This window comes from Sylvia atricapilla, chromosome 8 (genome assembly GCF_009819655.1).
Source record: "Sylvia atricapilla isolate bSylAtr1 chromosome 8, bSylAtr1.pri, whole genome shotgun sequence".
Classification (NCBI taxonomy): domain Eukaryota; kingdom Metazoa; phylum Chordata; class Aves; order Passeriformes; family Sylviidae; genus Sylvia; species Sylvia atricapilla.
In genome coordinates, this window is record NC_089147.1 from 116277 (window position 1) to 143290 (window position 27014).

General features: G+C 35.7%; 1 protein-coding gene across 1 annotated transcript in view; it reads left to right on the forward strand.

Annotated features, from left to right (window-relative positions):
• The window catches only part of CFAP46 (cilia and flagella associated protein 46), a 72146-nt gene that overhangs the window by 39557 nt on the left and 5575 nt on the right, over positions 1 to 27014 (forward strand). The window contains exons 30-55 of the mRNA XM_066323370.1: positions 1467 to 1589; positions 1975 to 2142; positions 2499 to 2647; positions 4064 to 4162; positions 4408 to 4537; positions 5469 to 5615; positions 6914 to 7114; positions 8045 to 8151; positions 8965 to 9147; positions 9765 to 9900; positions 10618 to 10797; positions 11231 to 11419; positions 12114 to 12248; positions 13135 to 13314; positions 14312 to 14479; positions 15280 to 15377; positions 16087 to 16166; positions 16588 to 16739; positions 20089 to 20210; positions 20572 to 20648; positions 21585 to 21749; positions 22793 to 22869; positions 23421 to 23481; positions 23571 to 23606; positions 25364 to 25466; positions 26662 to 26774. Of these exons, the coding sequence (XP_066179467.1) occupies positions 1467 to 1589; positions 1975 to 2142; positions 2499 to 2647; positions 4064 to 4162; positions 4408 to 4537; positions 5469 to 5615; positions 6914 to 7114; positions 8045 to 8151; positions 8965 to 9147; positions 9765 to 9900; positions 10618 to 10797; positions 11231 to 11419; positions 12114 to 12248; positions 13135 to 13314; positions 14312 to 14479; positions 15280 to 15377; positions 16087 to 16166; positions 16588 to 16739; positions 20089 to 20210; positions 20572 to 20648; positions 21585 to 21749; positions 22793 to 22869; positions 23421 to 23481; positions 23571 to 23606; positions 25364 to 25466; positions 26662 to 26774 (3379 nt within the window). The remainder of the gene's footprint in view (positions 1 to 1466; positions 1590 to 1974; positions 2143 to 2498; positions 2648 to 4063; positions 4163 to 4407; positions 4538 to 5468; positions 5616 to 6913; positions 7115 to 8044; positions 8152 to 8964; positions 9148 to 9764; positions 9901 to 10617; positions 10798 to 11230; positions 11420 to 12113; positions 12249 to 13134; positions 13315 to 14311; positions 14480 to 15279; positions 15378 to 16086; positions 16167 to 16587; positions 16740 to 20088; positions 20211 to 20571; positions 20649 to 21584; positions 21750 to 22792; positions 22870 to 23420; positions 23482 to 23570; positions 23607 to 25363; positions 25467 to 26661; positions 26775 to 27014) is intronic.

Here is a 27014-nt window from a genome sequence, read left to right on the forward strand (position 1 = left end):
GTAGTGGCAGAATACATGCTGAAGACATTTCTGGCAGTTCTGAAGAATGCTGATTTCAAGTAGACCTTCATGAAATTGGATCAAAAGGGTGTAATTTGAAAGGAAGTGTAGAGGCTGGCAGTGTTCATCAATTGATTTCTCTAATTACTTTTTCACAGAGCATTTCAAATCAATCAAATCTACTTCATTTCTCATAGATATGCCCAATAGAAATGGCTAATCAGAATCACAGCAACGATCATAGGAAAACAGTTGTATGTTAAGTAAAGTAAATATTTGAAGGGGCTAAATATGTAGTTGATAATAGTAATGCAACAAATCGTTATAGGAACAGTCTCAGTTGGGACCTACCAACTAGATTGATAAACTATAGCTTGTGTATAATTTTAGTCCAGTTAGGAGTAAAAGCCTGAAATTTGTTACCGCTTTGTGGTAATTATGAGAAAGAGTTCATTGTGAAATCAGTTTAATATGTGATGTGAGACAGAAATTTGCAAAATAAAAAATTGAATATCGATATTTTCAGATCTACACAAGCATAACTTTTAGTATCCAACACTTGACTGTGTGTCTAACTAGAGAGAAGCTACTTGAAGAGAGTACTACTCTTTGAATAAGCTATTAAAACTAAAACTTAGAGTTGGTGCTGCTGTCAGTGCCAGTTGTAGGATAATGATAGTCTTTCTAAGAATCATAGTTACAGCTGAACAGTACTGTCAGAAAAGGAATAAATGTGCTATTAAAGGGATTAACTACAGGACACCTTGTTTAGACTTACAAAGTAAAGCAGACCTGACTGCAGACATCCACTTCAAAGAGGCTTTTTAGTGTTAGGACTCCATAAATTACTCAGTAGGCGATCTTAAAACATTCTCAGAAAAGATCATCTGCCTCTGACTTTTTAAAAGATGTATTACTTTTAATTTGAAATTTGCATTTGTTGTTTACTTGCTTGTACTGAGAAAGTTTCAATCAATTCTTTTGTATGCTCAAGTATTTAGAAATTTCTCTGTGTAATATTCAGCAGTAGCTTTGTAAAAGACTAACCCAGAAAGAGAACAATGACTCTGCTGTCTTGTAGATTACCTCCTCATAAAATTTATCCCTTGTAGAAAACAAAGCGAGTTAGACAAGTGGTTTGAAAAAAAATTATTGCATTTGCAATCATATAGGTTAAAAAAAGGTAGCAGAATTATTTTTCACAGGGATGATCTTGTCTTTTGACAGTTCTGCTGCTTAATTGCATTGCCATGATTGTCCTAAATGCTTGTGCAAAACCCGCAAGAATCCAGGTGTCTCTGAAATCGTTATTTTTCTGAAGAAAACTACTAGGCAAGAGCAGACAATTGTTAACAGCTGTAGATAGTGACTTGCAGTGGATAATAACTATTACTAGAAACAGAGATTATTATTATTATTATTATTGCAAATTGAAAAGAATTAACTATAATTGTTTGATTGTCTAGGTGTCATTGTCAGCATCTGGCATTGTTACAAAAGCAGTCTCAAACACTTCACAACCTACAATTCCTCAGAAAGTTCAGTCAAAAACTTCTAAAAAAGAGAAGGACAAAAAGAAAGAGAAACAAGTAAGACTCGCTTTTCTGTGGAATTAAAACAGCCTTCTCTTTTTAAGAGATGTTTCCTTGGGCTGTTTGATAAATAGTTCAGACACTTTCCTGTACCAATTCTCATAACCTTGGAAGAATTTCTCTGTGAATCTGTGGATCATACCTTCACTCCTGATCACACAGTCTTGACAGATAATGGATTAAAAAATACTTTTCCTTTTGTTTGTTGCTCCGGTCAATATACTGCTGTTTTGTAAAACTCACAGTCTAGAGATCCAAAACCACCCCAAATCTGAGAAAACTTCAAAGGGTATTAAGCAGATGTGTTCATTTTCTTAGCTGAATATTTAATACCAATAGGATTGTTAATTTGATCTCATAAATGTTCTTGTTTTTATTATAGGTTGAAGTTTCTGTTGCAAAGGAGAAGCCTAAAAGGAAAGAATCAGTTGATACCTTACCAGCAAGTGTGGAAGAATGGGCCCAGTATGACTGTCCCAATGAAATCAGAGATACTTTTAAACAGAAAACAAACAGTTATGGTATTAACTGGGATAATTTCCCAAAACCTGTAAGTATACTCCTCAAAATTCTAGAGCATTTACTATTTAGGAGAAAATCAGTACCAGAAAATAGTTGTATTTTAGCTTTACTGTCTGTGTATTTTCAGACAGCCGTCTCAAACCTTCTGTATTGTAGTATTCATCAATACTTCAAGTGTTAGCTGTCATCTGCATGCTGAAATGCAGTTCAATTAGAGAAGACATTTACCAGCTTTTTGTGTACCTTGCTGCTCTTTCAGCTAGAAAGTTTCCTTGTGTCTTTTTTGAGGTTTATTTTGGAGCTGAAGATGTAATAATTAATTTTAAATTCATTTTCAACAAAATTATGTTTATATTGACTGAATTTTAAAAAAATTCTTTTCAGACGTGCACCTTGTATTTTATGGACCTTTTATCTAAAGAACTAGAGAAAATTTTTTGCCCCCACTTGATCCTTCCAATCTTTCAGCTAGCTGAAGTTATTGCTAGTGAAGTTCTGGAATGTAGAAGTCTGTCTGATCTCTATCACCTTCGGTTTGTATCCTTTATTTATTTTAAACAAAACAGAAACTGAATGGAGTGGACCATCCATTAGTATTTCACAAAGAAGTAACAAGAATTTTTGTGACTTACTGTTTTATATTTTAATGGCTTTTTATTTATTTTCCTTTCTTTTTTTAATGCATTTTAATAGAATTTTGATGAATGGGTTTGTGGAATAAAAGCCACTAAGTTTATTTGTTGCTAAACATGATCTTCCATGTGGAAACCATGTGAGATTATGAAGTCAGGCCATTTTCATGTGAGAAAGTTTTGAGGGGCCTTATTGTTGTCTAACTGAAAAACACAAAGTCAAAAAAAGTTTCTATTAAAGTCTTATCTATTAAGTATTCAAAAGACAGACTCCCCATTTGCATCAAAAATATATTGTCCACCTTAAGGGAACAAAGAAGTTGCCCTAGTAAATGGATTTTTAGAAAGATTTGTCTTCGTGGCCAAAATTATGTTATTTTTAATGGATGATAACCCCTAAAATTTTAATTTAAAAGTATTTATTATGCATGCAATTGAAAATTCTTGCTGTTCTAGTTAAAGTGTTTTATAATGCTTTTTTGATAGATATTAAATAATGTTTGCTTAATAAGTAAGTCATGTGCAATAATTGTTTATTCTCTGATAATTAATGAAATGCCACATAACAAATCTTTAAAATGCCTGAAACTGATCCCACTGAGTAGAACAGATATTCATGTATACAAATGTATGTGTTTCTCTGTCATTTGATTACTGAGTTACTTTCTTACAAGGCTAAAATAGACTTTCTGGTAGGAAATTATTTTCCGTCAAGATTTGCCAGACAATCTTTTTTTTTCAATTCCTCAAGACTTGTGTTTATTTCATGGTATTTTATATATATCTATGACCTGACATCTATATTTGATTAGATAGATGTGTAGGAATATATTACTCTTTACTCAGGACAGAAAGATAGGTTAGCATACACATCAAGGAGGTGGTGGTTGCATGCTATAGTGAGACCCTATAAATGTTTTCATACTTTTAGTACATAATTTTTGCCATTAAGTTGGTGCAATAGAGGTTTGATGGACAAGACTGGGGCTGCTGGTGGATGTCCCATCCCTGGAAGTGTTCAAGGTCAGACTGGATGGAGTTTGGAGCCACCTGGTCTTGTGAAAGATGACCTTGCCCATACCTTTAGATATCTTTAGAAGTTCCTTCCAGCCCAAACCATTCTTTGATTCTGTGACCTCTATCAACAGGTAATTTCCCTTGTTTTTATTTATAATCTTTGTTATTGCCATTATTAATCAAGGCACGAGAAGGTAGGATTGAAAAATGTGGAATATGTGCGATGTGTAATGTGCTTATATGAAGCAACATATGAAGGATTCGGATTGTTTCTTAAACATTCTTTCTTTTTATTTGTAGAATTGCCCTGATATGCTCAGATTTAAAACTGAGTCAGGCATCTGTGTATCATGAGAAAGCTGCTGGAGAAGTGTACATCAGTGAATTGGAACAAGCAATGTATGTGTTTTCACTGCTCAGGTGATACTTATTTGGGACTGCTTTCCCTACAGTTGAGATGTGTTGGTGGGGGAAAATAGTAAAAAACACCTTTGGTATATTAGCTATGCCCTAAAATTCTGTGCATGTTGGTTAGTGTCTGTCTACTGAGTAGTGTACCGTAAAGATTCCTGACACAGTAATACTTTGTTATAAAATGCTTTTTGAAACATACTTGAACTTATTTTTCCTTTCTTGTGATTTAGGTGTAGGCAAGAGATTGCACTGAAAAAAGAAAAAACTGGACGCATGAAGACAGAAGACATAAAAATACCTTTTGAAAATTCTCAGCTTAATGGTAGTAGGAATGAGAATATCCTTACTTCAATTGAAAAGGTTTTTATCTTTACTTCAGTTTCTGTAGTAAATTACTCTTCCCTTTTTTTTTTTTTTTAAATACACTTGCCTATTTGTTTTTAGATAATATGTGAGAAATACACGAACACAAAATTCGTCAAAATTGCATTCTACCTAAATTCTGCTAGCAATCATGTGAAGCTGAGCTGGGTTTGCCTGACATATTATTTATATTGAGGAAGAACAAGATTGGAATCTTTATTCATACAAAGTAAAACTGCTTTCCTACAAATAGGTTTGGGGACTAATGCAAATAGATTTAGAAGACTGAGAAGCAAAAAAGATTCATTCTGCATTCACTCTTAGTCTCGTTTTTTTCTCTTCTTTCTCTATTATATTAGCACGTACTGTTTTGCCTCCTCTTACATATCGTTTTAAGGGCATGCAGATATTTCAGTTCTATCTTTACTGTCTCTTCTTTAGGAAGGTAATTGCCTTACTGAGTTCTTTAATGCTTACCTCCACTTTGCTCTTCATTATGGCAATGCTGTCTGGATTGTCATCACAACATTTTGCTCTCTTTGTGTATTTTTTCCATACTTGTGCATATAACACACCTTGTTTTTCTAATTGCTAATCGCTCTCAAGTCACCTCTTCTAGCTCTTGTAAATAATATTCCTCTTTGAGTGTTACTTATTACCAAAAATCAACTTTGTGACGGCAGTGTATCTGAAGTAATTAATCTGTCATACAGATAGTTTAAATAATATATACTTACTAGTTCAATGCCTTTTGACAATTGAAAAATCCAAATCACATAAGCTACCTGTTGTTCTTGAAATATAATGTTAAATTTTGAAGTTAGAGAATACAGCCGAGGTGTGGGATATCATAGTTAATAACAACTTGTATTCTGTCTAGTTTTTTTAGAAATTTATGAAGATGTAACACTTCTTTAATTTTTTTCAGGGCTTTGAGGTAAATGCAGTAACAGGAAAAGCACTGAATGCACTTTCTTTCCCTCACTTGTGGATTGAAAAAGCTGAAGTTCTAATTCAGCTAGGCTTGTATCAACCAGCAAGGCTTCTGCTTTCAGAGGCACATGCTGCAACTCAGGTACAATACAAATTACATAGAAAAAGAAACACTAATAACACGTCTAGGGAAAAAGTTCATTTTGATGCAGTTATTCCTCAGAATAATAATAATCAAACTTCAAAGCCAAGCCTTCTCCCACCACCTCAAACCAATTTCTTAGTATATATAATATATACATTTAAATACATGGCATTTCAGTCCAACTTTATGAGAGTTTTCTGCAGGTTATATAAATTCCTGAAATAGTGTCAGCATCTCTGTCTACTTTACAGTGGCCTTGGAAGATATAGGTACCTTCCAACCTTGTTTGTTGAAATAACGTGGGAAACGTTCAAGGTTTGTTTGGAAGACAAACAAACAAAGAGAAAGCCTTTAGCTCCATCCTCTCCATATTTGGATCATTAAAAGTCTGGTTATTTAATTTTAAGCTTCATTATGGATTTACCGCAAAATTTTGATAAAACTGAAATTATTTCCTAGAATTCTGACAGATCTGAAATAAATGTCCATATGTTCCACCAAACAGAGCTGCATCATCTCATTTTTATGAAGGGTTCTGTATTACAGATATTTTCCCTATATCTAACATTTTCCACTGAAGTCTTGTGCCTCATTATAAAATGTTACTGAAATATAATTACTGCTGTAAAAACCTTTGCTTTTAAAAAAATGTAATTGACATCTTGTTATTTTGTGTAATATTTTTTCTCACATAAGGGAAAACTGGTGAGGTAAATTGAGTATAATCATGAATACTTTGAATAATAATATATGGATGATATTAATGAATAATACATGCCCCTTTATAAAGTATTAATTAGGCATTGTATATTGAGGACAGTTGAAAATATATTAGAGAGTACAGTAATTTTAATTATGTAATTTATCAATAGTATCCTGCAAGTCTGTATGCTAATATACAAATATTATACAGTATTTGTCCCTTATACAGGACTAGTTACAGCATATAACTAGTATAAAGCAGGGTTGTGAGTTCACTGGATCTCTAGTGTATCTGTACAGTTCAGAAAAATACATCTTTTGTCACCACATTTCTTCATCAGACGCTGGCAATCACTAGCAGATGTATACATACTAAATAGTAGAGAAAAATAGCTTATTTGACTGAGATAGAAGGCAAGGAACAGAAAGAAATATGAAGCAGATGTACTACAAGGAATAACTAAGAAATTCAGCAGATACTTGAGAGAATAGCATTCACTTTGTTTCTGTCAGGTTAATCTGAAATACGGACAGACATAAATACAAATAGCAGTCGTGGATTTTTGAAATGTAGATCACGTCTGTTCTTTCAGGAACTGAGCGCCTCATCTGATGTGTCAAGGTGCTTGTACTTACTTGCTGTGTTGGCCAACCTGGAGAGAAACCACGGACAAGCTAAAGCACTCCTTGAGAAAGCCCAGCTTCTGGGAGGAAACGAGCAGTTCTGGTATGACAGCACTCTGAGTCTGGCAGAAGCAATCCTACAGGAAGAGGGCGAAGGAAAACTGAACATGGTAAGGAAATTTTTGGGGTTTGAGGCTGTGGTTTGGGGTTTTTTCAGCAGTGGTGTCTCTCAGTGAAATGTTGTAGCCTTTACATTTCAATAAAAGCTAAATCGGGTGTTACATGCAGTTAATGTTGTTTTCTCTGCACGTTAAACAGACATTAATTACAGATCCCAAACAGATGCAGGTCACTAGGAATGAGATTATACCCACTGAAGTTTAGGATATTTTTATGATAAGCTGTATATTCTTCTATTGGATTTAAACCACTTACAATCTAGTATGTATGACAGTCTCAGGTATCTGATTCTCTTGGTTAGAATTCTTTTGTATTCAGACAGTTCTGTTAACATTGGTGTGTTTATTTTTCACATTAAATAAAAATCACACATTTCAGTATTATTTTCTCTTATGCTTTTCCTTCCCAAGTATTTAAAATAGTTTTACAAATATTATTTCTAGTTTCTAGAACATACTTCTATGAAACTATATTTTTTTTACTAAAACCCTATAACTGTTAAAACCCTATATACATTTACTGTTAAATGGATATTACTTTAACTTTCATGAGTTTCAGAATAAATAAAGTCTTATATCTGTGATGATCTAACCTGTCTTGATAAACTGTGCAAGGCTGTGTCATATAGAGGGGTTATTTTGAGTTTGACTAAACTCATATTGACTGTTTTGCTATGAACCTCCAAGAGTAATTGGATCCATCTTCTGTCCTTGTATGTATGTGCACCATTCATGTTACCATCAAGGTATCTAAGTATGATCATATCTCAAACTTTCTAGACTTATTTACAGTTATCAAGAGCCAGCCATCTTGGGGATAATTAACATGTTCTGTAAAAAAATTAAGTTTTCTAAATGAATGTTTATTATTATCCGTAGACATTTAAAATACAATTATGAAAATTCTGGTGTTACCTGCAGGCTTGTAAGATACTGGAACAAACTATCAATATGTTTCAATCTACTTTACTGAAGAGACCTGGCAGGCAGTCAGAATTGGGTTTTATGATTACATCCCTTGAAGCCAGGTAAGCTGTCTTTTCTCTAAAATATGTCCAGCTTCTAATATACAGGTACATGGCAAATATATGTAATTTTTACGATGCTGTCTTATTTTAGTATGGCAAATTTTGTGGATTCTCAAGTATTTTTGTTCTAAGTCATTTATATGGTGGTTTGGTTTTTTAAAATTGAAATTTCTTTCCAAATTTCTGTATTTCCTTCCCAAATGCTTGCAGGTAGCCCTACTACCTGTTACATTGGTGAACTACATACCACAGCCTATTGTGCATAGCTTGCAGTGTGGGTTACCTAAAGGTGCAATGTCTATTTGCCCCTGCAGAGCTATCTGTTTGAGCACTTCCACAACACTTCTGCAGTCCACAGTATTGACTGACTTCTGATCTCACCGTGGACCAGAAGCCTTTCATGGTGAAACTAAACAATGATTTCAGTTCCACTGAAATCCAGGCACAGAGACCTTAAAATCTGCTGGTAAAGGGAGAGAAGCATATGTCACTTGCACTCCTGTCTCTTTCCATAAATTGGAAGCTTTTCAATTAGAAGAGCATTATCACTCTTCTCAGTTCATCTGTATTTAGAAGACTGATTAGGGCTAGTAAGATGGAGTAATTAGGTATATGGAACAAATGGCACCTCTTCTCTAATCTCAAAATATAATATTTGGATTTTTTCAAATTACTATAATTTGTAAAACACACACTTATGATGCTTTTTGCAGCTTTCTTAGAATTTAAAGGAAAGCTGAGAGAAATGTGTCTGTTCTCAAAAATAAGCTTGTGCCTTCTGACTGCTGTTTTGTATTTAATTTTTATTTCTAGAAAAACACTTATTCAGATACATTTTGCCCAGGATCACATGACAGTTAATGCCAATTCTGCTCAGTTGACACACATTCTACAGGAATCCTACAATAAATTACTTCAAGTTGAGAAGGACTTCTTTCATCAAGGGCATAAAAACTACAGTGCTGAAATACTGCTGGAATGTGCAAATATTCGTAGGTAATACTATAGCTCTATATGTCTGTTGAAAAGGGTTTTTTTTTTAGTGTTTTTTTTTTTTTTTTTTTTTAGTTTAGTGTATTGTTTACTTTTTATGGTCTAATTAGGATGGAAAAGGGCAGATAACATTGTTGGGTTTTATATAAATACTACTGTTGAAATGTTTCTCTAGAAACTGCTGTAACAGTAGGAGTGCAAAACATGGTATGCTTGGAATCTTAAGTGTTTGCAAGATACCCCTTGAAACAACTGAGATGTGTTTTGTAGCTGGTATACTGCCATTGTGTTCCTGCTAAATATGTACTCTAGAATATGATCTGCCTTTCTTCTCTTGGCATCTTCTTGCATTGCAGCCACACAGTTCAAGGAATAAGACCTTGGAAAAATAACTCGTAAGAGATATTCATAAGTTCATTAAGAAGTTCACTTCTTCTATTTGTGCATTTCAAAAACACATACACAAATGTAATATTTTTAAATCTATAATTAATGTAATTAATGTATTAATATATTAATTATTTTATTATATATGTTCAGCAGGGTTGATATTGTAAAAATAAGCACTTTCTTATGTAGGTTCTTTTGAGTTCATGGTGTTGTTTTGGGTTCTTTTTCAGGGTGATTGCCAAGCAGGAAAAGAACAAAAAAGACAAACACAGTCTCTACCTAGATGCTTATAACTTAGCTCAGAGAGCAGTATCCAAAACAGAGGAAGTACTTCATAGTGTTTGTAGTTTAATTGCATTTAATGAGGTATTGACTTTTTTTCCCCTTAATTGTGGAGAGGAAACCTAGTTTAGTTGTGGTATTCACAGGTTCTTGGATTATCTCATTTGGGGCTTCCAGGAAGTATCTTCTTGTAATGATAAACATTCTTTTTAAATAGAAGGAAATACTGCATGCCGAAAGAATTTACAGTTGAAATAGGGATGAAAAGAGGATTTGTCTGGTCTTTGTCAAGTTTATTTAATTCTGACATTTATCTAATAGCTACAAACGAAAAAAAGTATAAACTTGGAGATATTTTTTTAAACTTTGAAAGTTTAAAATTCTTCGAAATGTTTTTTTTCTCAGGGGAGGCAAAAAGTCTTCACCAAATGTTATTATAAATGAAGAATGTCTGTCTTCAAAATAGTGTATTTTGGGTAATGAAAACCTGCAGCCTACTTTGCCAGTGTGTATGTAGCATTATTAGATATTATATTTGTACCACGTCCATAAAGCGTGAAAAGCAAAACCTAGCTGCTTTTATTCTGTGGAAGTACTTTGATTACCTTGTAATATACTTGACATTGAAGATTTTCTTTTAAATTACTTAAATATCTTCTTTGAAATGTTTCTGCTCTATGAAGATGGTAATGCTAAAAATGTTTGTTTCTTTGGTTAAAAGAAATACAACATTCTAACTTCTTTTCATGTAGATTTGCAAAAATACTTGAAATTAAAATTCTACTTTCTTTTGTATTTCAGGGTAAAAATGTTAGTATCCCATTAATGAGACAACTAGCTCTTAGAAAAATAAATCTTGTAGAAATACTTTTGGATATTTTTCATCTTGTCATTACTGAAAAAATGCCTAAAAATGTGGGTGAAGCATCACTTCATGAATTTGTGGAGGAATTCATCATTGAAGATGATTCAATAGAGCAGGTAATACAAAATATTTAGTCCTATGATTTGCATAAAAGGTATTAAAAAGTTTTCCATAGCACAGCTTCTTTCACTACTGAGGAAATGAGTTCCTAGACCAGTCGTGTAGGTTTGTAGCAAGGGAGGTTGAAGTGGGTGGTTTTAGTCTTGGGGGTGGTTTACTGGCCACCCTCCCCTTACCCCATGTTTTCCTTGGCACTGGTTGGACTTTGCTTATGGATTACATTGCATATGGATTACATTGAACTATTTTTTCTAAAGCAGTTGTTAATAATTTTGTATATCTATTAAAAACAACTCATTTGTAGTTGAAAGTATAATCACTTTTAACATATTATTTTTATGTGAATATATGTTTTGCATTTTTTTAAAATACATTTTTCTGTCTGTGTGGGGATATATGAGCAAATAAATATAAATATATTTTTACCAGGATTGGAAGTCCATGAAACGAGTGACAGCTCATATTGCACTGGCTCAGTTAATCCACGTACAGAATCTTTGTGAAGGCTCTCCCAGCATCAAATCCAAGTGCCTGTATCTAACTGGAAAAACCCTTCATTTACTTGCCATTAATGTAGATCCTGTATGTTCAGAGATTTACTGGAAGCCAAATGTTATGGTATGCATTATTTTCTTCAGTTAAATTTATTTTTCTATGAAAAATTTATCTGCTTTAATACTTTTTCTGTATACATTTGTATAAAAGCTGCTCTTTATGTAGAGGTAGGTTTTATATACTGCATGCAAGCATGGTTGGCAAAATTTCAAAAACATGCTTCTGCCTACATGCTATCCTCATACAGCTAATTTTTGATTTATTTGTGAGCTACACTAATTGCAATATTTTCAAAAGAAAGAGAAAAATTCTTTGCATGCCTTAAAGGGTGAGCAAGGTGTGGCCTCCGAAGCCATGCAATCAAGAGGTATTGATTTGGAGGTTAAAAGCTTGGGTTTGTAAGTTCCTTTTGTGTTGTAGTAAGAACTCCATGTGAAAAAGGAGAGTTGATGGAGGCATTATAAAGTCAGTGGTGAATGAAAGTTTTGAGAAGAAATGAGTGGAGGACAAACATGAGAAAGTCAAAATCTTAGAGGTTGTATGGGAGGTCTTTTTAGTTTATGGCAGTCCTGTTGCCTTCATAATGTACTAAGAAATTTTCATGGTTGATAGTATTGCTGAATCTCTCACATGAAGGAATTAAGGTAGTAATTTTTTTTAAGATTAATTCAGTTTTCACATAAACTTTCACAAAAGAAATGAAGCCTGCCTTAATGGTGTGAATAATTGTCCCTCTTTTTTGTACTGTGATGGGTAGGAAGATGCTAAATCAGACATCAGAAAATCTTCACTGACTTCAGCAGAATGCAGTGAACAGGACATGACAGAGAGCAGTTCATCAACTAATAAATGGCATAATGATATGTATAGGAGGAAAATACAGGAATTAAAGGTATGTTGCTTTGTGGGCTTTCATTAGAATTCGAGGACTTTCTTTTTATGAAATAATAGTCGGCTTATCAATTCAGTTTAAACTGATAATGGAAATGTAACAAAAACTTGATCTTAAAAAAGATAAAAATCTACAAAACAGCTTACAACAAACAGCTTTCCATCACTTTCCCTGTGTAGCTCTGTCCTGGTTCTCAGTAGATCATGTGGGAACTCCTGAATGAGCTTACCCAGTTGCTCCCAGAAAGAAATAATTTCTCTTCAGTGGTTTCCCACTGATTGAGCATTTAGCAATCAGGACTAGATGAGCAGGCAATTTCCTCCTGCCTCACAGACCTTTTAAGGGAGTATAACATTTTGCAGACTGGGAACAAAGAAAGAAATTACTGCTATCACAAAACATTGTGAAATTCGGTGAGTTGATCTCTATTAATTACTGCAGTTGAAAGCACACAAGGAATTGGGAACATACAGTTTGTGTTGCTAGTAAAATCAATAAATACCTGAGGTAAGAGATTTGTGGGTTAATTTGGACTAAATATGGTTAAGAGTCCACAGAAACAATTGTATTAGTCCTTGGTTCTGAACTGCTCATATTGCCTGGAATTTAAAGGCTGTTCTGCTGAGTACACATTTTATATAAAAAAAAAAATCTGTGTTAAACCAAATATTTTTTAATGTTGTATATTAGGTGCTGGTGTCTGCTAAAAAATTAATCAGCATTTGAATATTTTGATCATACATGAAGTGCCTGAAAAAGAAAGTCCGTTAAAATTACTCATTAAAAGCAATATTTATCTTCTCTAACATGCTGTAGTTGGTGTATGTATAACAAATAGTTAATATTATCCAATTTTAATATAAAGCTTTTTATTTTTATCATCTAGACACAACAAAGGATGGCTCAGAAGTATCTTTCTCAATCCAGTGAGGCTTTGCTACAGTCTATGGCTATTGCATTCACTCATAATGTTACTGATGTACTGGCTCTTGCTAGTTTGGAAATGGCTGAATGCTATCAACAGTTGGATCCAATTTCAACCAGCCAGTTTTTGGCACTTCATCAGGTAAGGCAACTAATGTTTGTGCTTCTTTTCAATGGGAGAATGTTTGAAATTGCATCAGCTGGACTGTTTTTGCATAGTCTGAAAACTGGTCATACAGAACACATGTAGGGTTCTGTGTAAGAACCAGTGTGTAATATATATCATCAATTATATGATATATTTGCAAAGTTCAGAACATTTGATCAGTGGTTTTTTAACAGTTCTATTATCTGTTGTATTTGACCTGACATTTTCATTGACGATTGCATACATGAAAAAATTTTAAGGAATAAATTATTATATTGTCACTAGCAAAGATAAGACATTGCCACAAAACACAGTTTCATCCCTCCCTAACAAATAATTTTGAAAATGCTTCTCTGGGTTTATTCAATCATTATTTTGAAGTGGGTAATTCAGTTTACATTCAGTTTGTTGGATTGATACATGCACAGCTGGTGCCATAGATGGCTTGAGGGTGCATGGATGTGAATGTGTGCCTCCATCTAAGAGAAGATGGAGAATGACTGTTAGGCTTATATTCCCTGCATCAGGAACAAATAACTCATAGTTCCTAGTTCAAAGGAGAGGATTAGTGTGTTTGCTGAAAGAGAAGTTTATATAGTCTTACCCATTATTTTGCTCTTTGTAGAAGTCTGTTGTGTGGTATGATGGGTGTCCATTAAAACACAGAAACAGAAAAGACTCAGCTTATGTGAATTGCTGAGCTAAGAACATAGTATTTACCATTCCGTGTGGATCAAATGTAGGAACCTTGATGATAAATGTAGACAAATAAGTCAATTCCAGCTATTTCTATTTAAGAAATCTTCCTTAGTTGTTGTCAGACTGTTTACATTAACATGTAAGAACAAACAGCAGTCTTCTGCTAGTTCATCTCACCTCTCAAGTAAGAGAACTTCTCTTCAACATAGATATATGTTGTAAAAAACATAGTGTATGCATTTATTTGTTTTATTTTTGTGAAGGAAAATAAATAGATGTAACAATTTCACAGAGTTGTTCAGTGTCTATGATGATGAAGAGCACCCTTCTGACCGCTACATCCAACACAAGCAGCTCTCAGCTGGCAGCATTGCTGCATCTTCAGAATCAGTTAAAGCAACACAGAAACACAAGTGACCTTCTAAAATGTGTGGAACAGCAACTGACTGCTAATTCAATGGTAACTTTCTGAGTTACTTTTTAGAGGGTTTTATATATGTTGTATAAATGCACACAGAGGGAGATGTGTGTGTATACAGGACATGGGTTGGCAGTGCTGAGAGCAGATGGACTCAGTGGTCTCCAAGGGCTTTTCCAACCAGAATAGTTCTGAGACTCCAAGAGCCACCCCACCCCTGCACCTTCCCCTGCTACGAAAATCCTGCCACATAAACTAAATACAGTTTTATATGGCACTTGTTGGTGAAGTGTCTCTAGTAAATTTTTTTTCAAAATTAAATGTTACTATTAATTATTCTACTAATTTCCTTTGCTAATACTCTGCTAGTATTTGATAGCATTTGAACTTCAGAAATTGTGTAGTGGCCGTAAAATTCATATTTTTTATGGAGAGTGGACTAAGATACAGTATTTGTAATTTGTTTAAAATAATATTTATATGTTGTTCTGCACTGCACAAAACATGATCATGGAATGATTGATATTAGAAAAAAACTCTGAAGGTCGTCTTGTAAACCCTGCTCAAGCAAGGCTTCCTAGAGCTTGTTGTCCAGGTCCAAATGGCTTCTGAATTATCTCTAAGAATGGAGCTTGGACAAGTTGTGCCAGTGCTTGCTTCCCCCACAGGGAAGCAGCTTTTCCTGGTGTTTGGACAGAGCCAACTGTCCTGGCACATCTGCTGAGTGTTTGGGCCTTTAAGTATGTTCTTTCCTAGAATTACTATCAATTTTCTAATGAAGGAACTGAGAAAGGGGTTTATAAAGTCTATGAAAATAATTGTATTTTTTAACTACTTTACAGGCGTGGAGAAACCTCTGTATTCCTGTGGAACATTTTAATATAGTGGATGAACTGCCATCCAGTTTCTACATAATTATTCTCCAGCATTCAGAAGACAGGTATACAATTTCAGCATTTTGATTTAGCACTTTTTGTTACAAATATAATATTTTTTTACCTGGTTGAATATTGCCTTTCACTTCTAATTTTGATAGACTTGAATTTTAGGATAATGAACTAATTAATATATAAATAAAACTGCCTGCAGCTAATATATAAATAAAACTGCCTGCAGCTCAGTTCTGTGTTTTCTGTTCTTTCAATTTCCCTAATTATCTCTTAAATCTCAAGGGTCACCTGAGAGATTTCAGGCCATTCTTGATATCTTTTCTAAGTTATGTTAAGAGTTTCCTGCTTTTATTGCTTATGCTCTTGGAAATGTTAGAAGGGGTCATAGTTAATTTTATAATGCCACCAATTCCTTGATTACTGCAGCCTAATTGGCTGCAATAAACTACATCATAAATTTAGCTATAGCAACTGACTATGAGACCATTCACCAATTTTAAATGTCTTTAACACTTGTCGTGGAACAAATAGAAATCTACCATATTGGTTATACAGTAATAAAAGAATTTACCTTAGCACTCTCACTTCCAGCTAGAATTGGCAGGTTTTTGCACCCAAGGTGGAAGTAGTCAGTGCATCATAAGAATATTTGTGAGCACATTAAATTAGAGGCAGTAATTACTCATCTAATAAATTTGAGTCATATAAACAAGGCTAGACAGTCAAATAATCTGTTCAGCACTTTTCTGCTTTCCACAGGTCACAGTTGTACAGTTCATTGATTGAGATGCCCAAAGTAAGTCCTGCACAGCAGAAAGGAAAACTCACTCAGCGGATGGGTGAGTACCTCTTACTTTTAAGAGATAAAAATCATTGCATTAATGTTGTGAGAAGGCTCATATCTTTCACTGTTGTAGTTAGTAAAATTTAAAAATACTTTTTTCAAATAATTTTAGCTCTTCTTAATTACCAAGGAATATAAATTCATAAATATATGTTTCATTATGAGATCTCGTGTATCTAGTCACAATTTATGTAGTTTTTGTTTATATTTGAGGGCTGAAGTTGTTATAAGTAGTAATAGAGTTTTTTTCCTTGTACATTTCTGTATATATTTTGTATTTATTTCTATTTATCCATCTAGATTTTACCTTCAAAGAATACCATGGCTAGAAACTGATGATGTTTGTACAATCATTTGTTGAAGTACAAATATGTCTCAAAAAGACTCTTAAGAGGGTGTTATCCTTCTTTTAATAGTGCAGGCAAAGGTTTCTCGATTTCCTGTGAATCCTGATGTGCTTCATGTTTTGTTGGAAAAAATGAGTCTTTACAAGCAGCGAAAGATGAAGAATCATCTTAAACAAACTGTTATTCAGAATTTGCAAGAGTGTGTCTCCAAAACAGATGTGGTAATATATTTTATTACCTTATAATTAAAATTGGGTGAAAAACATGTACTAAAAATATGATAGACATTCTTTATGCAGAATTTTTCAGTTCATTCCAAATGTGGCATCCCTAGTCTTCACAGTTACTGTATGCTTTGTACTCTGCTTCAAAATTTAATCTTACTGTACTGTTGTTGCTGTATTTATTGTTCAGGAGCTTTGAAACGTTCAGTAGTTTATCAGAATTGGAATGATGCAGTTGAGATTAGTTTACCTGAAAATGTGCCTTATTTCAGAGATCTGCATTTCCATATGTACACTGCTTTTCATATCACATGAAAGTCCCTGCTTTTCCGAGGAAAAAACCAAGATCATAGATTGTAATCCTTTAATTAAAATAAAACTACCTTAGACAGAGATTTATTACTGTTTTCCAACACAGAAAAGTCTTCTGTTGGGGCATACAATATCTTCTGCAGTGTAGATCTTTATTTCAGTGCAGTTGATCCAAGTCAGTTAGTCACAAAGTTTTGCTTCAAGAACACATTTTGTTGGAGTCTAAGTTTGTAGAACAGTCTTAAATTCTAGATGATAAAAGTTTTCTGTAACTGTAACTGCAGGAAGGCTCGGTTCTATAAAAACAATATCACAGTCAGTGAGCACAAGTTGTGTAACATGTAGGTACTGGAAAAACCTACAACTAATACACTGGTTATCTCCAAGGTGACAGAAAGTTTTCTACATATGAAAAGTACAAGTCTAAATCCTAGCATTTTATTTACTTTTAATTTTGGCTTCATTACATAAAACTTAAGTTTTTCAATTCCAAAGAAAATTCACTGTTAAATATAGCATTAACAAAAGCTGGTGCAGGCCTATTTTCATTATTAATATAAAGGTAAAAAATACAGATAATATTGGACTTTCTGTACAAGTTTTTGTTGTTTTAATTACTCTAATTTGACCGTCTTGGTTTAAGACAATTCTGAGAGATGGACACTCTAAAATGAGTTAACATCTCTTTTAGCTTTAACCAGTCCCTTTCCACCAGTAAGGAGGAACAAGTATGAGCAGACATAAATGAAAAAAAAAACCAGTTTAAAAAATGAAAGAGCAATAGGCAGAAGTAACAGTAGTACTCATTGGAAATCTCGTGGACTCCCTGGGAACAAAGAGAAGCTCACAGTGGTGCAGTGAGCCCTTCCCCAGCACAGGCACAGAGGGCAGCGAAGGGAAAGTGGCATCAACACTCCGGTGTCTCTGCAAGTGGCAGCTCTGCTAGCAAAGGCAGCTGGCCCTGGCTGAGCACTGCCCACAGCTCTGAGCACTGCCCACAGCTCTGAGCTCTGGCACACTCAGCACTGCACACTGAGCACTGCCCAGAGCTCTGAGCACTGCACACTCTGAGCACTGGCACACTGTGCACTGCCCACAGCTCTGAGCACTGGCACACTCTGAGCACTGGCACACTCAGCACTGGCACACTCTGAGCACTGCCCAGAGCTCTGAGCACTGCACACTCTGAGCACTGGCACACTGTGCACTGCCCACAGCTCTGAGCACTGGCACACTCTGAGCACTGGCACACTCTGAGCACTGGCACACTCAGCACTGGCACACTCTGAGCACTGCCCAGAGCTCTGAGCACTGCACACTCTGAGCACTGGCACACTGTGCACTGCCCACAGCTCTGAGCTCTGGCACACTCTGAGCACTGGCACACTCTGAGCACTGCCCAGAGCTCTGAGCACTGGCACACTCTGAGCACTGGCACACTCAGCACTGGCACACTCTGAGCACTGGCACACTGTGCACTGCCCACAGCTCTGAGCACTGGCACACTCTGAGCACTGGCACACTGTGCACTGCCCACAGCTCTGAGCACTGGCACACTCTGAGCACTGGCACACTCTGAGCACTGCCCACAGCTCTGAGCTCTGGCACACTCTGAGCACTGCCCACAGCTCTGAGCACTGGCACACTCTGAGCACTGCCCACAGCTCTGAGCACTGGCACACTCTGAGTACTGGCACACTCTGAGTACTGGCACACTCTGAGCACTGGCACACTCTGAGCACTGCCCACAGCTCTGAGCACTGGCACACTCTGAGCACTGGCACACTCTGAGCACTGCCCACAGCTCTGAGCACTGCCCACAGCTCTGAGCACTGGCACACTCTGAGCGCTGCACACAGCTCTGAGCACTGCCCACAGCTCTGAGCACTGCCCACAGCTCTGAGCACTGGCACACTCAGCACTGGCACACTCTGAGCACTGGCACACTCTGAGCACTGGCACACTCAGCACTGGCACACTCTGAGCACTGGCACACTCTGAGCACTGGCACACTCAGCACTGGCACACTCTGAGCACTGGCACACTCTGAGCACTGGCACACTCAGCACTGGCACACTCTGGCCACTGGCCCCTGGTCAAGGGCTAGAACTGGAGCTTGGCCTTCCTCTCAAGAGAAGCTGGCAGGGGAAACTTGGTGCCTTCTGCCCTCGGCAGGCACTGCTGGCAGCTGGGTGGCCACACAGAGCAGGACCTCTCTGCTCCTCTTGCTTTGGTGCTGGCTGCAGACAGGCACCTGTGGAATTTGCCCTGACGATGTCCAGGACTGAAATGCAGCCTCTCAGGAAAAAAAAAAAAACCAAACCCAACAACAAACACTCAGAGCAAGCCCCCTAAAAATATGCTAAAGAAAACCCAAAATGGGAGCCTCCACCTGCACTGCCTCAGCTCTGTGGCAAAAGCCAAGAGGCAAGAGAGCTCTGCTTGGGCAAATGACTTTTTACAAGGGACTGGCACTCCCCTGCCCTGTGGTTCTGGTTTGGGTTCAGGCTCTGAAAGGAACAGTGACAGTTTTGAGTACAGATAGATACAGGATACAACAAAAGTTCTTGAATTTTAATTCTTTTTTTATTCTGATTAGTTTTTTTCTCTAAATTTACACCACTGATCTCTCCATATGCTTTCATTTGCTTCTTCTATGTTCATCATACAGTTTCTGCTCACTTCTCAGTTATCCTTATGCAATTTGTTCTCATTATTTGAAGAAAAAAATGCTAATTTCTTTCTGCTATAGTTTTCTGCCATTCTCCATTGAAATTGGTGAATAATAATAATTGTTTAAGTAAGTATTGACACCTTCTAGTAATTCTTACATTAGAGTATTTTGCAAAATGCTGGAAGAAAATTGAAATAACGTAGTTTTGAAGCCAACTTCTGTAGATTTTCTGTTTTATGATCTTTCACATTATTTTATTTAGTCTCTGATTTAACATACTACAATTTTTTTATATATAATGGTATTTAACAAGGATGGAGATTTGCAGTATTCTAATTTTTGTTTCTATGTGTGTGATAGACTCCAGCAGAGAAAACAGATGATAGTAATGATGATTTGACATCAGATTTCTCTGAAATAGTAGAAATCATGGAAGACTATCTGAAACCAACGCTGTCACAGTTTGATTTTTGTGCCATCAGGTAAAATATATTGACTTTAATTATCATTTGTGAAAACAGAACTGTGGCTCAAGTCTCTCAAATAAAGGAATGGTTCTTAGGATACCCTGTTGGATGAATACTTCATGTCCTGAAAGTGAGTATATTCAGGATATGTCAGACTAAGAGACTGAGCAATATGGTAGATTAATGGCTGTTTCTGACAAGCACTGTTCTCCAGCTGAAGTTACACTTGAGTTGAAGCTCAAGATGCAACATTATAATTAAACTGCTTGAAGATGGGATTTCTAAAGGACAGGAACTCCATTGAGAGCGTGTCCTTTGTGTAAAATTTCACTGAAATTGAAGCTGGTAACATTTTCCTTGAATTTCCTCTCCTCAGAGAATCCCTGTGCTCAGCAGCTGAAACAGGAAAAAAGAAAATGAAAGATAAGAACACCAAACAAGTTGGAAGGCAGGGTATGTGCTTCCTGGAGTAATGTGTGCGTGTGTGTGTATGGACAGATACCAAAATCCAGTAATTGCAACTTTAATTTTATTTAAAACAAGGAGGGGACAAAGGGTTTAGCATTGTTTTTCTCTGTTTTATTTTCTATATCAAGTCAAATATTTCAGTATACTTTCAAAGACAAATTTAGAGCTGGAGTAATGCGTCTGCATTTATTTAGAGTCTTCCAAACCATACAGTCTGTAGACATCTAAATGAAATGTCTTTACCGCAAATCAGTTTTTCAAGAGAAAAGCTAAAATAAAGAACTTTCTTAAGTCAGTAGACCTCTCTGTTTTGTCTTTTCTTTTGCTTTAACTTTATGGACTCTCACAGGTTGTTAGCTGATATACAAGCCTAATGCTACAGAATGTCTCTAAACACATCTCAAGAGTAGTTCTACAAAAACTGGAGAAATTATCTCCCATGCACCTGCTGTTTCTCTGTAGAACAGAAATATTGCTGTAATAATGTTTAGTACTTTTTTTCCTAAATAAACAAATTTTTTCTACAGAACAACACAGTATTGGATAAGAGTTTCTTTACAACTCTGTTCTGTTCAGCCAATCACTGCTGTATCAATTTTGCATTTCCAAACATTGTTTTCCTGAATGTATTGCATATACCTGGACTTAGACCTGGGATAATTGATTATTAATATGGGGATGTTTTTCCCTCTGAAGAGTTGGTGCTAACAAGTGCATAGAAGTCTGAGAACATCTTAAGAGTTATATAAAAAAAGAAATATATAACTTGTGCATTCTTAATGAACTTAATCCACAGTACAATGAACTTCATGTGTCATACAATGGATAAAACTTAGGTTTTTTACATCTAACTGCAACTGTTTATATTCAAGCTGAGAAATAAATCTCAATCATATTCTTTCACATCTCTATCTCTTTTAGATACACCTGTGGATTTAGGACTGTACGTGGTATTACTGGGGGATACACTATTTATGGAATTGCCTTTGGAAGCTCTGAGTATATTTAAAGAGGAAGGAATAAGTTCTGTTTCCAGAGATTTTTCTCTGCAGTTTCTCTACAATCGACTGCATTGGACTGAGTCAGGTACTAATAGATAAATGTTTTTTTTCCTTTAGCCTAATGATGCATAAAAAAGATACTTAAAAATTTAAATACAAGTCATGGTGTATATTTTACTGGAAGACAAGGGCATGCAACAGGTTTCCAGTATTTTAGGTGGACTAGATAGTGCAGTAGACTTATTTTAGTAATTTACAGCTGATTATAGGTGCAGTGGTAGCTAATTTAAAATAACCTTGATACATTAAAGAATTATGTAAAACACTGGAATCTAAATTTCAAAGCTAAACTTCTAAACTTCAAAGCTATCTTCAGATTCAATGAAAAAAAAGGAAGTAGGAATTTACACATCTGTAATTTTTCTTTACCATTACTGTAAGACTTTGCTTAAAATACCAGATGTAAAATCTTACACTGAAATACTTTCCTCTCAGTTCGTGTGCTACACCTGGGCAAAACCAAATCCCCACAGGCTTTAAGAAGATTTCCCTATTGCTGACACTCATACCCTACATAAACTCTTTAGCCAAATGAGGTTAAGTAAGGCAGTTGGACAGTTGGTAAACTTCTCCTTATGGCATCTTAAAACTCATTTCTTAGAGCTAGAAGTGAGGGATAAATGCAGGCAGGAGACCATTATTGTATGAATCAAAGAAACCTTTTATAAATAAAGTTAAAAATTTTAAGCTGCATTTTTCTCATATGTAGAGAAAACCACATAAAATTTTTGAAATTTTTTGGTCCAAGATAAAAAAATAGACCAAGTGTAGAAAATCTCACTCTGTACCATGAAAGTATGCTCTTCTAGAGAGACATCTCCTCCTTGTTTTCCACTTTAAAGCCTTTATTTTTAGGCAAGAGGGTTGGGGTAATATCTTTACCTTGCTGTGTTTTGAAATTAATTTTTATTTTTTTATTTCAATCTGCTGTTATTATTTGTATTACTACTACTAATAGTACTATTACTACTACTACTTCATCATGTTAAATACACGCAGTCCTTCAAGGACATTTCTTTGCTAAAACTGCCTATATGTTAATTTTTTTTTTTCTTTTCATTTTCACAGAAGCTGAATTTAAAAAAAAGGTTGATGTGTCTAAAGAAAAAAACACAAAAACGCCTCAGAAAAAGAATGTCCAGATGGTGAACTCCATATATTTTTCATAAATAACCATAGAACTTGCATAGAAAAGTGTGAAAGTGGATGGCACAGAAGCTCATTATGTGCTCTAGAATTCTGAAGGGGAAGGAATGTCATATTAGTCCATAAGCATCCTACTTCCTGTTGATTTTGCAAGGAGTTTTTCTTTGAAAAATCACACTTTATAAATGGGACATATTTAATAACCCACAAAGGAAGTTGCTTAAAGTTACTGAGAATAATTTCTGCAACAAAATATTTTATGTAGTGAATAGATATGTTTTTATAAATCTATATTTATATTTGCATATATATCTATGTGCACACACGTGTATATATGTGTAATATATGTATATGCATTGTAGCTAATGCAGAATAGTTTATTAATTTCCACTGACAATTGAGTACCATGATGCTTTTAAACCCAGATTCAAAACTTCATCAGTTGTTTGACGTGTCTTTCTCTTAGGTGTTTGACACAAAGAGTGCAATACTGTTAGCGTTTAATTGAAACTTTAACACATAACAGAATATGTATTCTTTTTAATTGTAGGCACCAATTAGTCGTGATCTACGTTCTAATTGCTTGCCTGTTGATACACGTAATTTAAAATGTATCCTTTCACAACCTACTGGCTAGACATTTCAGCTGAATTTCCTTCTTTTGTTGTTTGAATATCATTTGTGCTTAACTGTTTATCAGATATTGTGGACCCCTATAATGAAGGGAGAGAAGCAGGTAAAATATATTAAATAATATTTTATTCACAATCTACCCATGGAATTTAGAATTGTTTTCTACCAAACAATGAAGTCATGATATCAAGATGTTGGGAAAAAAAGCATTCCTTTTCATCAGCACAGCCCAGCTTATCACCTGTAAATGGTGCATCTGTGAAACAGTATAATAGTTAATGGAGGTTTTTTTAGTTAAATCACAGAAAGAGAAGTTGGTTTGGGGTGGGAAGAGACCTACAGGCATATCTATTCCACCCCCTGCCATAGGTAGGGACACCTCCCACTGTCCCAGGCTGCTCCAACCCGTGTCCAGCCTGGCCTTGGGCACTGCCAGGGATCCAGGGGCAGCCACAGCTGCTCTGGGCACCCTGTGCCAACCCTGCCCACCCTGCCAGGGAACAATTTCTTCCTGACCTAAACCAACTATGTTTCAGTGAGAAGCCATTCACCCTTGTCCTGTCACTACATGCTCTTGTAAATAGTCTCTCTCCATCTGTCTTGTTGGCTCCCTTCAGATGTTGAAATAGTTATCAAGTCTAAGCACAATGGAAAAGAAGATACAGAACAATCAGTAGCATGACAGAATGTGTCTCCATGTGTTTGCAGCTGTCCTGTAGTATCATTTAACTTATACTAGTGTGAAAATGTAGTCAAAAGGGGAAAATTTGCTATCATTCAATGTTTATCATTAAATCTCTCGGAGAGAAGAGGTGGTTTTGGAGTCTTGTTTTCTGAAATCAGGACTCTGGAAACTCAGTTTATTCACCCACTTAAGTCCTCTCTGAGCCTCTGCAACAGAACCGTATGAGCAGTACTGGTTTTCAATTCCTTACCCTTTTTTCAGGGTATTTAAATTTTTTCTTTGTGTCCTTAACCTATGAGACACTGTTGGGGAAGATGAATCAGGGAAACCTTATAAATATGATTGCTTAGCAAAAGATTCTGAAAATATGAAACCTATAATGGGGATAGAAATGAAAGCTGACTTTGAGTTATAGGATTCTGAGTGTTAGTTACTCTATAACCTGAAAACAATGGTCTAGCTGAAGGAGAATCCCTTTGGATTGAGCAGAACCCTTTCTGCTAGCTAAGGGATCCGAAGGTCAATGTAGCAAAACAGAAGTCTAAAGAGTAGTTTTTAGAGTTTAAAATATAACACAGTATGATGATATAGTAGTTCTTATAGGCTGTATGTAAATTCTATAAGATTTTGTGTCTTGTGTTGGTTGGTCACTGAAAATTAGAATATTCATCACAAAAGGAGATATAATGGATTGTAACAAGGACCTCGCTCTTACCCTTCCTCTTCCCCCTACTCTTGCTCTCTCCTGCTCTCTCCCCCTGCCCTTTGCTCTCTCACTCCCTTCTCTCTCAGCTCTCCCCCTGCTGTTCTCTCTCCCTCTCTCTTTGGGACTCCCCTCCAGCCCAGGCTGGTGGCTGAAGGCAAGGCCCTTTTACCCACGACCCTGGAATAAACCCACATATTCTAGAAGATCCAGGTTGGCAGAATTCCTTGTCCCAGCTGTCCGCGGATTTGCCTACAAGACACCTTTCAAATAGGCATCCCAATTTTACTCTGAAAATGCCACAATTATTTTAATTTTAAAAGCCAGACTCAGGTTTCAAAAAACATGAAATCTAATGATGAACTAAAACTTCCTAAATATGATAGTGTCATTTTAAAATTACTGAAATTGAGATTGGCCAAGGTAGTTTGTGATATGTTACATTCATAATGATGAAATTCTGTTGTTACAGAAGCTTCAAGTCCTTCCCAAAAAATACAGAAAATACTAGAAAAATACCATGACCGATTTACACTGCAGTGGGAAGGTGTCATTGGCAATATGTGTGCTCCAAGGTTTGTGGTATTCTATCTGCTTTCTTGTTTAATCCATATTTATTGTTTAAAATTGCGCTTGTTTTCAGAGACTTTGTTCATAAAATAGGGTCACATTTTTGCTGAGCTGATAAACACATAGCAAACCATTGCTGTATCAAACACAGATCTAGGTTTGTAGACAGAATCTTTTAGGGATCTGAAATAAAGTGCTGCGAAGTGATTTAGCCACTTTGCAGTTTTGTCAGAGTTGCTGTATATGTAAATAATCTAATTTCGATAGAAAGTCTTCTGGTGCAGTCTTGGATGAATACACGTATGTGAGCATAAGTGTAAATAAATAAAGTGTGGCTTCGCTCATAATTGTTTGTAAATCCAAGTGTAAAAGCAAAGCCTCTCCATGAACCTTCAGTCACCTGTAAATGGGAGTGCAGATTTCAGAGGCTGTCAAGGTACATCACACAGTTTCCAATTTCAAACACTGACCATGAAGCTAACACTGTTTATGGAGTCTGCCCATAAACACTCTTTGTTCTTTACAGAAATACTTTACTTTTAAGGTCATAGCCATAGAGTAATAGAAGGGATCTCAAGAGGTCAAACAGTGACAAGCCCTGTGATACACCATGGCCATCACTGGACCTTCCTTCCTAACTGCTAGTTTAGCAGTGAGCCCTTTGGAATTTTCTCTATTTAGCTAATACCACTGAGCAAGTACTCTAGTATGTTTTCATAACAATGGCAAAGATCATTATTACCAAATAGCAGTTTTTGCTGCCAGCTAGCCTGATTATCAACATCTCTTTCCAAAAACTAATTGCTCATGTCCTGGTGGGTATATATGCAACTACTTCTTTTGAATGTTAGACAAAGACTGTATTTTAAAGCTATACAATATATAGAGCAATGATTTTTTAATTTTTTTTTTTATTGAGAGGCTGGTATTTATCTAAAAGTACAATATGCCTCTTGCTCACTATGAGATGCTACTGAGTATTCATTTTAATACAAGAGCATAGTATTAATAATCCATATGAGTCATTACACTTCTCACAGAATTCCGCAGCCATGTTTGTCTTCTTGCTTTGAATGCTGCCTTCTGTTATAATTATTTCTGGAGTAAATAGCACTGAAGTGTTTGCTAGGGATAATTTCTGAAAAGTGTTCTTGTAAAACAGTAACATGAAAGTAACTTTTTTCTTCTTCCTCCTTTCAGCCAAGCTGAATGGGAGCGGTTGCTGACAAACTGTAGTGCATTTCTCTTCTATGGGATGGAGAGATTCATGTCTCATGTGTTGCTTAATTGGTTGGTTGCTATGAACATCCCAAGTAAGATAAGCAAATTGAGAAATATTTTTAATTACTCTAACTTTTATTCCTAGATGTGTCATTATCATTGTATTGATGTTGGCAATTAAGGGCTTTTTTCTAAATCTGGGGGTTTTAGTCAGAAAACCTTTGTATTATATAAGTTTTATTCTGTTGCACACCTTTCTTGTTAATCCTCACAAATAAGCTTAGTCTTTCTTCATGTCCATGTGTTGTAATTTCTTAGGTTTCAAAAATCAA